Consider the following 15,868-nt stretch of genomic DNA (forward strand, 5'->3'; position numbering starts at 1 on the left):
CTTGTGATTTCAAAAACTCGTTTATGCAAACTCGTTACCATGGGTGAGTGCTGATCTGGGCTTCTGTAGAAATGTCTGTTAGAGTTGGGGCTGCGTAGTGCTCCTGTGTTGTTGTGGTAGAAAGTGCACTGTGTTTTCCTGCGGGAAGGTTTGAGTAAAAATCTTCTTTGCGATATCAATTCATAGCATAGAGATGAAGGTTATTCTTCAGGAGGTTTCTGGATTCTGTACTTATTTTCATGGCCTTGATTGTAGAAGTTTGTTGTAGGACGCCCATGGACTGCTTTGTAAATAGAAGGCGATGCTGAATAGCTCCTGAAATAGTTTCATTCTGTGGAATTTCATTGTGTTTTCTACATCGTAGAACAACGCTGCAGGCATCCAAAAACTCCATCGAATAGTTGATGATCAGGTGTGTCTGCTGCTTCAGGTTTGTGAAGCTGTCATGCAGGAGGTGCTCTGAACTGGGGATTTATTTTGAAGTTGGTAATTAAATGGACCTGTCTCAGAGAGAGATTGTGGTCGTTCTTGTAAGAGCGAGATTTATCATCATGTTTGATGGTTTTTGAAGATCCTGAAGTATTGTGTAGGTTCCCCCTTGTGCTTAAATCCACAGGACTTCTGCAGGTGTGCTGTGATGTCTGGCACCAGGACGTTGGCAGCAGATCCTTCGGGTGCTGTAGGTTGCGGGTGTGGCCTCTGTGGATCGCACTTGTTTGTCTGGCTCATCCCATAGTGCTCGTTCAGTTTGGGATCTAGGCAGTTTGGAGGCAGCCCTGAGCTCTTTGTCTGCTGGACCCCAACCGAAGTGGGCTGTGGTGCACTGGGTGTTCTGGTGCACTTCTGTTATGACCAGCATTGACTATTTTTAGAGATTTATGCTACTTTGGCTTTTCTGTGGGACCGGGCCAGACAGTCTGACTTTTGAGAATCTCTTTGAGCATAAACGATTCTTGATTAACTGGCCTTGACAATTAATGTCAATGTGCTCATGTTTTGTGGTGACTATATTGTGTCTGATTGGTGTATTTATGGAGGATTTTAATATTGCGTATCAGTCTCTCATAACATTGGCCAATTTGAACCTTTAGCGAAGTTTGCTAAGTAAAACAATGAGCCGAACCTGCACCACAATGTCCCATCAGACTTACTGTACTTCTGAAAACTGGAAAGACTTGTTAGTTTTATTTTGTGATATCAACATGGCCCTACCCCAAATTCTCCTTATCATTTCAGCTATTTAAACAAATCTTTGTCTAAGCATATGACTACAGACTTTATATTTCTATCTCCTCATTAATGACATTAAATAACAAAAGCAGTATTAAAGTCTCTGCATATGTATTTCCCCTCAATGTGTGTAGGAGATACCGGTCCTTTAAAGTAAAGAAAAAAGAAATACCTCAACCCTTTGAAATGCTGCGTCTCTGACAAGTTCTTCATCTATAATTTATAGAATTGTAACAAGCCGTGGTCTGTTTGAGGTTTTTAATAGAAAAGAATAGTGTCTTTGTGCTAAAGGATTAGAGTGAAGAATCTTCGTCCTACTGATCACAACGGAATCACTCTTAAAAGGGTCTAAGGGTTTAAAAGGGTCAGCTGATCATACTTCATGACTAAACACATCACCAAATCACCTCTGTTTACTACCATCGAGCTAAACAGTGCTGCTTTGACTGATGAGAGAACATTTTCATTTCTGATTCTCGGAGGATTCGTAGCTGTCCTCAAGATGAGCGTGACAAAGCCGCCGCTTATGAGTCACGCACAGAGCAAACGCACCACCACGTTCTCCAGAAACAGCCATATCACCTGGCCTTCGCCTGGCCGTGGATTACTGGGACAAAAATGCAGTTGTGTGTGAAAGCTGTTACTCTGATTCAGCACCTGAAGCAACCGTCACCACAGACACAGTTGGTCAGGGCTGAAGATCTCTCACAAGGAATCAGAGAAACCTGGCTCCTTTCACCTGTATGACATTTCACAGTGGGATATTCTTCATCATCATCATCATCACGGAATGCAAATTCTTATAGGTTTAAGCCTAGGAGGCTAAAGATGTGTCTCGGATAACCCACCTGCCATCACATACCCATGAGGTATCAGGGTATTTGAGGTGGTACTGCCAGATTCTGCAAGAGATTCTTTTGTTACAGTTTGTTTATCCACACATTGATTTATTAATGGTCTTACTGTATCCTAATTAGTAACAGGGCTTTAGCATTACTGCTGATGTTTTCCCAAAACCCTGATTAAAATTTTTGTTTGTTTGTTTGTTTGTTTGTTTTTTTTGTTTTTCTTTTAGTTTCTGCCTCAGTTCACAGTTCATGGCTTTTCCTTAAAGCCATGCTTCAGTTTCTAAAAACCTGCTTTTATGGAAAAGTCATTCTTGAAAATGTTTCTAACGCCCCATTCTGTTTGGAGTTGTTTTACATGGAGTAATGTGAACACGTGTCCTGTGGGCATAAGAGGCTTTTTTTGGCATCAAATATTTTATGTGAGATGCGTTCAAGTCAAACCCTTGAGAATATAGAACAGTTCTAAGAGTAAAAACTTCCCTTATTTTTTTATATAATCCTCTGCGTAATTATGAAACTATACTAATGCACTTATCTCAGATAGTTTTCTCAGTCCGTCGGAGCCATGATCGGACAACCTGCTTCACGTCTAAAATGCTGGCCTCCCAGGAACTCCTCACTCACTCACTTACTCATTCAGTCATCGTCTATATCGCTTTATCCAGTGTTCAGGGTCGCAGGGACCTGGAGCCTATATCAGGAGACTTGGGGGAGGACCCTAGACTAAGCTAATCCATCGCCGGGCACACACACTTGTTCACACATTATGGGCTAATTAGACTAATCTGCAGGTCTTTGGACTGTGGGAGGAAACCAGAGTACCAGGAGGAAACCTACCAAGCACGGGTGCGAACTTAATGCACACAGAGACAGGAATCGAATCTGTCTGGGAATCGAACCCAGACCCTGGAGGTGCAAGGTGACTGTACTAATCACTACACCACCGTGCCTCCCCCAGGAACTCAGTTAATGGCCCAAACTTAACTCCCAGCCGAATTCCTGTAATATGCAAGTGGTGCTTGTGAATGATTGTGTGCACACTTCCCACAGACGGATGCGTCTCTTCTACAAGTTAGAGAAGATATCTGTTGATGTTCCACTCACTAAATGTTCCCAGAAATGACTGCAGTGATCTAGGAGCCACCTCGGCCCGGATCTTCATTCACAGATGTACGTCCTTCTTTACAACATCTGCACCAGTCAGATGTTTTACTGCAGCTAAGAATCTCATCACCGTACTGAAGTCTGAACAGCTTGAAATCTTCTGCAAATGTCAATCAGTTTCAAGCCTTCATTCACGAGAAATTCCATGACGAGTCTTAAACATAGGCATTAAACAGACTTTAAAAAGAGTTCCGCATAGGCAGAGGTATGGCATAGACATATGGTCATGTGACTTACTAATGATGCAGCCATGCCTGATAAACAAGAGCATACCAAACAATCAGTAACACTAACACACGCACATTTTTAGGGTGTCAACCATGAAGACACTCCTATGTTTGGGATCATAATGGCTACCGAGACAAACTTATGACGTTTCCAGATGTCATCAGTAGAAAGACAAACTATTAGGGAATTTGAATGATGTTTTTGTTATGTATTGAATAAACAGATGTTTAAATTATGCTTAAATTTCTTGTCACTTGTGTGCATTTATTTATTTTTTTGGAATAGTTGAATACTGTGTAAGCATGACATTTTTCATCTAGTGAGAATTTCACACTGGGACACATATCATTATCCTTATGGTATTATATCTACTAACATAATGTATGCATGGAATGATTATAATGAAAACCCTCACGCTGGCTTGCAGAAAAAGAGCCGCGAGGAGAGCGAAGGCGAGGGCAGTGGCGTGGAGATCCTAGAGAACCGTCCCTACACGGACGGGCCCGGCGGCACAGGACAGTACACTCACAAAGTGTACCACATCGGCCAGCACATCCCCAGCTGGTTTCGCTCCATCCTGCCCAAAGCTGCTCTACGGGTGGAGGAGGAGTCCTGGAACGCCTACCCTTACACTCGCACCCGGTAAGACTGATTGCCCAATTTCTGCATTTATTACACACACAAAGCTAAAAGTTAGTAAACGGCCTCCCGCTAGCCAGCTTCCCACACGTGGGATGTTATAATATCCTGTATCAAGCGTATGACTTTATTGGTTTATAGCAGTAGTTAAGTTAGATAGTGTGCATGCACTTCAGGTTCTCAAACAGGAACTTGCCACATATCATTGTCTTCTGCTAGCGATTTGCATGTCTGAGATGACATGTTCAAGCCTGCAGATAATCTCCTCTTGTAGCACCGGAATTAGTTCTTTATACAAGTGCTGAGAAATAAATGTGGGAAAATGTAAGGCTCGTGTTACTGTATGATACCAAACCTGAAGATACACCATGCGTATTGCAATACATGACAGTTAAAAAAAATATATATATATTTATGTCGAGCATCAGCCTTACAAGTTCATATCTACATTAAGTTGTTACTATAGAAACAAAAACACGTTACACCAAGAGTCTGGATATAAACCTGTGATATAAATTATAACCATCACTACTGTCAGAGCAGGTGTTATACGAGACCAATCGACACCTTCTGACGGAGCAGAACTGAGAATTCGACAGGTATCGAGAGCACAGACTGACGTGCAGCTGTGCTGCGTTTCATTCAGCAGATTTATTTATTTATTTTTATACAAGAACAAATCTAATGGGAGACAGAACCGACAGAAAAGAATCTTCGGTTGTCGCTCACTGTGTGTCCATGTTCAGGGCTCGTTGTGTGAGTTACCCAGATAAAATGTCAAATGTAAACGAGGTGTTCCTCTGTGTCTTCCAGTTACACGTGTCCCTTCGTGGAGAAGTTCTCTATCGACATCGAGACGTATTACAAGCCTGACACAGGGACCCACAACAACGTCTTTAATTTGTCTTCAGCGGAGAAAAGGCAGCGAGATATCGGTAAGGATGGTGTCTCATGATTATTTTTAGATTTCCCATAAAGAATCTATACACACTGATTTGGCTTTCTGTACACGTTCACTACAGTGTGTGCATGCTGTCCGTCCACACGAGTACAGATAGTGTACTCTATCCCTGTATTAGTCATGCAAAATAACTTCACACGTGCACGAATGTTTGCACCGGGATGGTGAATTCTTATGATTCAGATGCAAAGTTCAAGTCGTGCGCTTGCAGAAAATCAGGCCAGAGTGCGTCGTCCTTCTTAACCTTGTTACGTAACGCGTTCATGCTCGTCTCCCGAGCGGATTAAAACACTGCCCTTCTGTCACGTGCTGGTTTTTACAATGCTGACCAGGCTTTTTAGTTAAGAATCCTCCGTGCCCCCACACGCACACGGTGCTTGCTCAACGCCCGTGTTCTGATGCATTATGGGAAGAGGCGCTGGAGGCTCAGGCCGAGACGTAGGCAGACTGCAGGCGTAGCCTTTGCAGGGGGAAGCGCCCTGTGCTTGTTGCATAACTATGTTCAAAAGCGAAACCGTGCAGAGGGGACACCTAGTGGCCGTCTGCCAAATCTGCCAAATTCTCCAGCAGGAGGCTTTTAATCAATCTGCCGTGCAGGAGCAATAAAACAATGGGGCGAGAGATAGGGGATAGATGAAAAAAGTGGTTAAATACTAAGTAATGGAACTCATTTAGTTTTATGAGTTTATGAAAAGAATACGTCTTTAATGGGATAGAGTGTTCAAACTCCAACATATGTCTTTTTTCATTTGTTTAAAAATGTATTATTGTTTGTATTGCAGTAATAAGGATAAGGCATAAAATAAAAAGCAGCAGGTTGTCACAAAATAAGATTATTTTACTACAACAGCATAAAGTGATTTATTCCAATTTTAACAGTCTTTAAACGATTACAAGTTTTAATTCAGAAATGAGCTTGTCCTGATTTTCGACCATTTAATGTTGGATTTCATCACACCGTTAAAACTTTACCATATCAACAAGTTTTTTTTGTTTTGTTTATTTATTTATTTTTGCAAAATCTTATTTAAAAAATGTAAACCTAAGATTAAAAGTTCCTGTGTATAAGCTGTTACTATGGAAACGATAACGTATCAAAACAAGCGCATTTGAGTTACAGACCAATAATATATAAATAATGTTATGATATTACAAAAGAAAGTTTCAGTGATCAAATTGTGTATTTTTTTTGGGGCGGGAGGGGGGCAGTGTACCATAATAACCTTTTTGTTCCCCACTTTGTTTTTTGCAATCGGACTGTGTGTGAGAGACATGGCAGTGCAATGACCGAAGGTTTTCTCTTTCCCAGACCCCATAGACATCGTGAAAGATTTCATTGCACCCCACGAGTACTTGGCCGAGGAAGACCCCAAGCTGTACAAGTCGGTGAAGACTCAGCGAGGCCCCCTATCAGACAACTGGATCCAGGAGATTAGCCATAACCCGGGCACTATGCCCATCATGTGCGCCTACAAGCTGTGCAAAGTGGAGTTCCGATACTGGGGCATGCAGTCCAAGATCGAGCGCTTCATTCACGACGTGGGTGCGTACAATCTTCTGGAAATTTCCACAGGGAATCCTCAGAATACTTACTCTGTGAGAGTTGTGGGGGAGGACGTTTGCTCAACTAATATTTCCCCAGCAGCCCAGCTGCTCTGATTTCAATTGCATGTGCTGTGATACAAGTGTGTGTGTGTGTGTGCGTGCGCACGCTTTCAGCTTGGGTAAGTCACGTTATCTAGACAAGTGGGTGGGCAGCAGCTGTGAAGCGCTGTGCAAAGGAAGAGAGTGTTATTGGGACAGCCCTGGTTCTGCTGCCTTAATCATTAACCTGCTCTTAATGAAAAGTAGATTGATGCAGTGCCGCTTCATTGCAAACGAGGACATAAAGGATGAGGGAGAGAGAGAGAGAGAGAGACGTAAGAGGAACCGAAAGTGAGACAGGGAACGAGAGTCATCCACCTTCCTCAGACAACATCGAGACAGGATTAATTTCCTTCTCGTGTGCTGGTGCCCGGGCTTTAATCATTTTCATTACTCCGATATCTTTGTGTTTATTGACTTCCATCACCGTTAATTTATCAGGAGCTCTTTTGACATTTCCCATTTTTCCACCCACATATGATTCAGTACATTGACCTCCTGATATCCAGCCAGTCCTTGTCCTAGTGCTGAAAACAGTTTGTGTTTGTGTTTGCTTTTTAGATTTACTGCACTGATTGTAGGATTAGAAATAATATATCCAATTATGGATGTTCTATTAATACACATAATACAATACATATATCTTGAATTCACCTTTTCAACCCAAATCCATTAAAACGCCTTAAATATATTAACAAATCCTGGGTGTATTTAGGTACTGACGAATGCAAGTTCATGGACCGTCCTCTTTCAGGTCTTAGGAAAGTGATGGTGCGTGCACACCGGCAGGCCTGGTGCTGGCAAGACGAATGGTACGGCCTGACCATGGAGGACATCCGGCAGCTGGAGCTAGAGACTCAGCTAGCCCTGGCCAAGAAGATGGCGCAGTTTAGCTGCAACGAGGACGGAGGCGAGGGCAACGCCAGTCCTGCCAAAGAACAGGACACCAAGGAGGCCATCAACGCCATCGAGAACGAAAACGCAACGCGCAGTCTCGGGGACACGCTCCAGGCTCGGGGAGAGCTCACCAAGCAGTGGTCTACATCATCCAGATCCTCCCGCTCTTCAAAAAGAGGAAGTATGTTGCTTTGCGAAGTGATATGTAACGGATAATGCGCGTCTCTTAAGTGACACACTAACGTTTCTTTCTCTTTTTGCACTGGAGCAGCGAGCCCGTCTCGACACAGTATTTCCGAATGGCGCATGCAGAGCATCGCACGCGACTCGGACGACAGCACAGACGACGAGTTCTTCGATGCACACGGTAATTAAAAGTTAATATCTACAGTATATCCTTTTTTTTTTTTTTTTAAATATATCGCTTCGCGAAATATTCCCGAAACTAACAGTTTTCTTCCAATTCAACAGAGGATCTCTCAGACAACGAGGAGATCTTTGTTAAAGAGATCACCAAGTGGAACTCCAACGACCTGATGGACAAAATCGAGACGACGGAGGTGGACGAGCCCCAAAGTAGGCACAAGATTATTACAGCCTGCCTGATGCATTGCAGAGCACACAGGCTATTTATGTCTCCTCAGTGTGGGATGAAGTTTTTTTTTTTTTTTTTTGGACGCTTCTTTCATAACCAAAAATCTTCCAGTTTCTGTTAGTTATTTCTTTCCATTTGTGTTCACAGTTTTTGGAGTACAGAAATTAGATTGGAAGCTTTGCAAATAACTGAGGGACCTAAACACGTTCTGCTTGAATACACTTGTCATTATGCAAGCATCGAATGTTTTGCATTTTTACTTGACGCACCAATGTTTTTTTTTTTTTCTTGTAAAATAACAAGGTGGCCAGTAAATATTCAACAGGAAAACAGATGGAAATATATTAGAGAAGTAGATCCGAGCAAGAAGTAAAAAAAGGAAGTAAAATATTTAAAATACAATGCAAAAATAAGATACATACACTCCCTGACCTTGTGTAACTGTTTATTTATGCAATTATTACATAAAACATCAAAACATTAGACAGGTAAAGTATCGGATAACTAAAAGGCCCCGTTATTTACAATTTCTTTAACATACTGTAGGTCTTAGAGCTCCCATTGATTTTGTCTGTCAATGCTCCATCTGAAACATGCAAATAATGCAAATCGTCCATTCCTTTTTTAAATGCACCATTTCAGTGTTTATAAAAAATCGCTACTGCCGAGCCTAAATGAACCTGAATTATTACCCCAATGATGATGAGTTTACTGTTGAGTTTGGATTATGTCAAGGTTTATTCCTATTGTCTTCTCACCGTCTTTGGCTTGGTCATCAAGGAGAAAGTGATAATTATAGTCTGCACTAGAAGTGCCCGCGACTTCGTTTGAGTGGAATTTAGTTGGAATGGTGTAGTTTAGTTTAATTAAATGTTTAATTGTATAGCGCTTTTAACAATTGACATTGTCCCAAAGCAGCGTTACACAATCAAAAATAATTATTTAAGTTTGTATGAAATGTGAATGTGAAAGTAAAAAAAGTGAAAGTGTGGAGTGTGCGGAATAAGGGTGTGAGATTAAAAACGGTACGGCACCATCTGTTAAATTTTGATCTGAGTTAATGGTTTATTTAAGGTTGTTGTTTTTTTTTTAGATTATGATATGAGGGTGTTTTTTATTTAAACTTTAAAGTAGCACATCATCTCTTCCCCTGGGCAGATTGCGATGAAACAAAGCCCATATATGTTACCTTAAGCTCGGCCAAATACACCAGCAGTTTTCACGTGATGCGTGCACAAACAAACAGGCAGACAAATAGTCCGACAAAAATTCCCAAAACTATCTTGATGTGTTCTAATACTTATCTTACTTCTGCCGAAATGATTTTTTTTTACAAATATCTTCAATGTACAGATTTGCAAACATTACAGTTTTATTATATGTATAGATTTTCTTCAGATCATGTTTAATTCTGTAACAGTGCTTTGTGATGAGTACCATTGTTACTTAAATTGGACTGAACAGCACAGCTGAGCAAAAAGGCCGGGTTAAAAAATCTTTTTTTGTTTGTTTTGTACATGCATGCTCATCTGAATGTGTAAAAATGACTGACAAAGTGAATTTTGTCTAATTTAAATAATTACTCTTTACAACCATGTTAAACTGAAAAGCATCTCAGGACTCAACATTGAACCTACTTGTTTTAATGTGCAGGTGTTAAATTATGACTAAAGAGAAAATACTAATTAAATAAATCAGGAAAGTTCAAAGAAGTAAAGCTGAAAATTACAGAATATGTTTTTGTTTGTTTGTTTTTTTGTGGCCAGGACTACATGAATGTCATGAATTTTACTCATTTTCAGGTGACTTGTATCAGGACTCTGGGGTTGAGTATTCCGAAGCTGGGAATGTCCAGAGACTTACTGAGGTGTGTGAATTCTGCTTGTTCCACTCGCTTAGTGCGTCACGGTGAAGCTCACTATCTAGCATTCATTATGCTGCTAAAATGATTCTTGAAAACGAGAGCATGAAATCCCTAGCGCTTCCTCGTCCCAGATTCGATACCTGATCGCGAATGCGGGGTAACCTCATGGCTAAGCAGAATTAGCATCCATCATCATCATCAGAACATTTGGCTCCAGCTGCTCTTCCCTTCCCTGTGCTGCTATTATAAGGTTCAGTGCAAGCACGAAAGTGAAATCGACTACCTGCCTTGGAGCGTACAGGATTACATCAGACCCAAAACAGTCCGCTACGTCCCTTTCCAAGATTTATCCAAACGAGACAGAAGTGTGTGTATCCAGGCAGAGGGGTAAAGCCGATATGCACTTAGATTAGGATGAGAGCCTAGTTCTCATGCAGCTGAAAGTCATAGAGAGAAAGCAAGAGAAGGACTGAGGGGGCGTTAAATTGTTCTCTATGGTCTTTTATCCTCGTAGAGACCGAACAGGCGCAAAGTGTCCAGACGTCCAGCACTCTCATAGGAGCACTCTCATAGAAGCTCATAGAGATTACGTTTCCTTTTAGTAAACAGTTTGATTGAGTTTAATCCACTTGCATGTGGTTAGCTCAATGGTTCGAATGGTGCTTCAGTCTGCTTCCTTCCATTAGTTGGGTGTAGGTTTGAGTGTCAATCAGAGGCCCCGTCCGTCCTCTGGGACGAAAGCACGGCACGGTTTTGTATTTGTATCTCTAACATCCCTCAATTAGCTCATGACAGCATTGATAATTGGATGACAAGTTCAATCAGGAAGCTTAAACATGTTAGAAAATGTACAATTAGGCAACACATCGCTCCCTCCAGACTGGAGTTGCTAAAAAGACAACGCTGCAGCGAGTAACCTCCGCATCTTTGTGTGATCTTTCTGATCCAGGACGACTCGGGTCAGCAGGGCCTGCAGTCGTCGAAGGTGCACGTGTTGCTCCTGGTCCTGCACGGCGGCAACATCCTGGACACGGGAGGTGGAGATCAGAGCAGCAAGCAGGCTGATGTCAACACCATCAGCACAGTGTTCGAGACAGTCATGCGCGTGCATTACCCTGCGGCGCTGGGCCGCATCGCCATCCGCATGGTGCCGTGTCCCGCCGTGTGCGTGGAGGCTTTCTCACTCGTCTCAAAGTAAGTTCTCTTTCAGATCAATTTTCCTTACATTTTAGTCTTGTTTAGAATCAGGCAGTCAATCCTACTTTTTCCATTTGTTATGTCTGTTGTTCCGTACCAGTTTAAGCCCATACAGCTATGACGAGGGCTGCCTCTCTAACAGCCAGGACCACATTCCTCTCGCTGCCCTGCCTCTGTTGGCCACCTCTGCTCCTCAGTACCAGGACGCCGTGGCTGCGGTGATAGTGCGCGCCAATCAGGTGTACGGAGACTTCATTAAATCGTTGGAAGGTATCGCATTCTCCGGCCAGGTCAGTGTCTTGTGATTTGACATCAGTTAATTGGGATACTGAGAAGAATCTGTACCTTACGCAGTGTATCTGTGTCGGTTGGAAAGGTGTGTCTTATAGGAGACTGTGTTGGAGGGATCCTGGGCTTCGATGCCCTCTGCAGCAGCAACATCACCGTGTCAGAGAGCCAGAACAGTAGCAGGAGAGGGAGCATAGTCAGCGTGCAGGTAAAAACAAAAATATATACGCACACACACACACACACACACGCTCAATCTCAATGGCTGACCGAGAAAAAGTATAAAAGTCAACCATCAACTAGAAAATGAATCAGTGCTTAAAGTTTTCTGGGATTCCCGTAAGGGCCGGTATTAGAACATTATGAGGAAAAAGGTTTGATAATCAACAGTGCTCATTACAGTGAGAGTCTTATTGAAGAGCTGAAGACTAAACTTCGGATTGAAGACAGAGGACTGCTATCCAGAGGACTAAGTGCGCTGTCATCTTGCATGTCCGTATACTTCTGACAACACTATCGACGCTCTGCAAAAACTTAGTTTAAGGCGTTTTAGTCTGATCTGACCTTTGAAAGCAGCTCTACGAGGATGAAGATTCACTTCTGATGAAGTTAAAACTGAAGACAGCGGTGCATTCATGGCTCACAGCTCAGTCTAAAACATTTTTTAATGACGGAATACGAAAGCTTGTTGACAGATGGACAAAGTGTATTAAAAAGCAAGGAGATTAGGTCAAATGATGACGTATTTTTCTTTTCTAAAAGTTAATTTAAATTCATTTTACAGCCAGAATGCGGATTATTTTTTTAAATTCTTTGTTTTATATATATATATATATATATATATATATATATATATGTGACACTGATGGGTTTGAATCGAAGATCTTGTCCATTGGTGGTATCCTCCATGTTATTATTCTGTTATTGTTTTGACTTCATGACACTGTCACTGACGCTGTCCTGACATTCTTTAAAGCCTAAGGTCGTGGTGTGATGAGGAACGACAATATCTGCGATGGCGTATTAGACTCAGAAGCTCGCTCCAAATCCAACTTGACAGCTTTGCCCTTCCATGAATATTTTAGGCTTTTCAGGCCAGCAGCAAAAGAATGTTTGTTTTATTCTTTACTCACTTAGTAATGCTGCTCCGGTACTGTATGTACTGTACAGTATAAATTACATACTGCAGCTTTAACCGCACTGTATCAGGTGTCACATTTTCTCTAGCAGTAATTATTTATCTCTTAATTGCAGGACAACGATCTGCTCTCGCCGGGTATCGTCATCAACAGTAGCCCTTCAGGCACGGTATCAGGATCAGGATCAGGCTCGGGTTCAGGTTCGGGTTCTGGTTTGTCCCTGGAAGGCAGCCGTCACTTGAGTCGCAGTAACATCGACATCCCGCGCTGCAGCAGTGCCGACGACCCCAAAAAGCAGCTGCCCCGCAAGCGTAGCGACTCCTCCACCTACGAACTGGACACCATCAAGCAGCACCAGGCCTTCCTGTCTAGGTCCGATTAAAAAAAACAAAACAAATGTGCTAGATGGATGGACACTTGTGTATGTGTGTGTCGCAGCAAGTTCTGGTGACACATCTGGTTTGATATTTTTAAAAGTTTGCTCTGTGTGTGTGTGTGTGTGTGTGTTTGGCTGATGTAGTCTGCACTCCAGCGTCTTGAGGAATGATCCAGGCTCTCGGCGGTCCAGTAACAGCACTATGCTGGAAGGAGGCGGAGCTCTGGGCAAGTTTGATTTCGAGGTGTCTGATTTCTTCCTGTTTGGCTCTCCTCTGGGTTTAGTCCTGGCTCTGAGGAAAACTGTGGTTCCTTCTCTTGATGGTAGGTTGACGCTGGTCTGCTCCTCACATCTTATTTTAAATGCACTTTGTTTGAATATATTCAGCTCAGTGTTTCTAAAGCGTTTCTGAGAAACTCACAAGACAATGTGGAATGTTGTTGTAATTAAAATTAATGCCTTTATAAGGCACTATTTCGTTCAGGTTCGTTCACTCGCTCTGTTCCCGTGCATGATTAATGCAGAATTCTTCAATCAGAACGATCGTTGTGTCTAATAAGCAAATACTCTCATTAATAATTTTAAGATGGGCTGTTTGTCTTCCTACCGCAGTATACTGTAGTGTAAGCAAAATTCACATGTACTTGTGACATGGCGGTTTGTTGTAACTTCCCAGAATGGCTCAATAAATAAGCAGAGCTTTTTTTTTTTTTTTAAATGCATAATAAATAATATATAAATATTATTATATTATACTTGGGCTGTTGTCAGTATACCTGGGCACAACACCAAAGTATCAGCTATGTGTGGAGAATCCAGCAAACGTAAATACTGTAAATATTATGTTCTTGCACAAGCTTCATAACTGACCGCCCGCTGCTGTTGCGAAAGCTTCCCCGAAAAAAACAGCCAGATTTAGATTTAATATCGATGTAGGGTGTAACAAACACAAATGGTAATTTGTCTTAATCTTAAACTTACATAGTTATAAATAAAGACAGTACAAGAGATCTATAACTCTGTACGTTTGATCAGCGTGGAACAAATTGAAGTAAACCGATATTTTGCTCTTACTTTCACTATTAAACACAGCTCTGGTGTTTACAGTTGATTTATTTTTTTTAGTGTTTAAGTGATCTCCAGTCATGATTTTTTTCAGACCATATTTCTTCCACAAAGCTACGGTTCAGCCCTATCTTTCCAGGTTTTGCTAATGTGTAGAAGGGCTCTTAACCCAGTTCCAGTGATTTTGAATCTCCTTAGTTGTTTTCTTTGCTTGATGCAGCCCAATAATTTGCCCCCCTCGAAAATTGCGACTTTTCTTTCTTTCTTTCTTTCTTTTTTAGGGGGTGTACAGTATATTAGCGTTATGCTGCGGATTAGCTACATATTTAAATCTTATAAAAGGCTTAAATGCTCATTGTGCAAAGCTGCTTAAAGCCCCTTCTTAAATACATGGTGAGCTGAAAGGGGACGGAGAGTCATATGTGAGATTAACATCTGCCATCTGCCAATAAAAATTTTATGCAGTCCTGAGCCAAGCATATTTATAGTTTTTATTTTTTTCTCCACAGTGCATAGTTTACACTGGGGCAGAAATTGCATTTGTTCATGCTCTGTTGGGTTTTGTTGCATAACCCGAAAGGCGCGCAAACACCAGCTGGCAGAGGAAATGGAGAGAAACAGTAGAAAATAGATCAGGACCAGAATAAACTTATAAACAACCTACTATATCCCATATCTACCTAGGCTCAAAGTATTTCCTGTATTTGTATCTACTATAGTTTCATATTTTCCATGTTGACGCCAGGTCCAAGCAGCAGGTTACTAAAGCGCTTTACATGTCTTCTCCTCTGGTCCAGTGGCTCATCTCCGTCCAGCCTGCCAGCAGGTGTATAACCTGTTCCACCCTGCAGACCCGTCAGCCTCACGTCTGGAGCCGCTCCTGGAGAAGAAGTTCCACTTGCTGGCGCCCTTCAGCGTGCCACGTTACCAGCGTTTCCCTCTGGGCGATGGGCTCTCGGCCCTGTTGGGTAAGTCCAGGCCACACTCGGCCACACAGGCCTCCTGCACATGTTGCATTTCTGTTCCATCCTGTCTCTGCCTTGTATGTAATAGGTATATAAAATTAGAATAACATCTTTCTAAGCTTTTAAAAAGCAACGTCCTAGTGTTTCAGTTAGAACATCTTTGTCGAGTCGACCCGTGTCCATTCCAGCCCTTGTAACTCTTTGATTCACATCTGCTTTTCTGTCATCTGTTCATACCATTTCTCTCTCTCTCTCTGTCTGTCTGTCTTTCTGCCTTGTTTTGTCTTCCTTTGTTTCTCCCCTCCTCCTCCTCCTCTTCCTCGTGCCGTCCTGTCCTCATGTGCCCTCGTGCTGCGGCTGGCATGCAGTGGAGACCCTCCAGAGCAACCCTCACCTCCTGCTGGAGAGTGCAGGCCGCTGCCATGATGGCTTAGGCGAGACCTCCATCCCCGTTCCCGTGCTCAACTGGCAGGCTGCGCCAGCCACGCCCGAGTGTGTGTAGCCATTCCTGTTCTGTTGTTCACCTGCTATTTATGTGTGTGTGTCTGTGTGTGTGTGTGTGTACAGTAAGTGTGTTTCAGAGACTTGTAAAAATCTGTGCCATGGTGCGCTGATGATAATGTAGCTGCTTGGAATGAGCAGAAATGAGTCAAGGAACATTTGTGTCATAACTTGTCATGTGTGTATTTTCGTACGCAGTTTCTAAAATGGTTGGGAAAATCGGCACTGAGAAATTTGCATCAGTGATTCATCAGTGGCAGTTCAATA

The 15,868-nt window shown here is 42.3% G+C and overlaps 1 protein-coding gene across 11 annotated transcripts in view; it reads left to right on the forward strand.

Annotated features, from left to right (window-relative positions):
- The window catches only part of LOC128505529 (membrane-associated phosphatidylinositol transfer protein 2), a 69,243-nt gene that overhangs the window by 37,489 nt on the left and 15,886 nt on the right, over positions 1-15,868 (forward strand). For 6 of the 11 annotated variants that reach the window (XM_053476014.1, XM_053476021.1, XM_053476017.1 and 3 more), the window contains exons 3-16: positions 3,898-4,112; positions 4,923-5,044; positions 6,380-6,613; positions 7,469-7,792; positions 7,880-7,978; positions 8,083-8,187; positions 10,009-10,073; positions 11,020-11,264; positions 11,368-11,557; positions 11,644-11,763; positions 12,810-13,066; positions 13,215-13,393; positions 14,933-15,103; positions 15,469-15,594. In XM_053476014.1, the coding sequence (XP_053331989.1) occupies positions 3,898-4,112; positions 4,923-5,044; positions 6,380-6,613; positions 7,469-7,792; positions 7,880-7,978; positions 8,083-8,187; positions 10,009-10,073; positions 11,020-11,264; positions 11,368-11,557; positions 11,644-11,763; positions 12,810-13,066; positions 13,215-13,393; positions 14,933-15,103; positions 15,469-15,594 (2,452 nt within the window). The remainder of the gene's footprint in view (positions 1-3,897; positions 4,113-4,922; positions 5,045-6,379; positions 6,614-7,468; positions 7,793-7,879; positions 7,979-8,082; positions 8,188-10,008; positions 10,074-11,019; positions 11,265-11,367; positions 11,558-11,643; positions 11,764-12,809; positions 13,067-13,214; positions 13,394-14,932; positions 15,104-15,468; positions 15,595-15,868) is intronic. The other 5 variants (XM_053476019.1, XM_053476024.1, XM_053476020.1 and 2 more) reach the window with 3 other exon arrangements.

This window comes from Clarias gariepinus, chromosome 17, assembly GCF_024256425.1.
Source record: "Clarias gariepinus isolate MV-2021 ecotype Netherlands chromosome 17, CGAR_prim_01v2, whole genome shotgun sequence".
NCBI lineage: Eukaryota > Metazoa > Chordata > Actinopteri > Siluriformes > Clariidae > Clarias > Clarias gariepinus.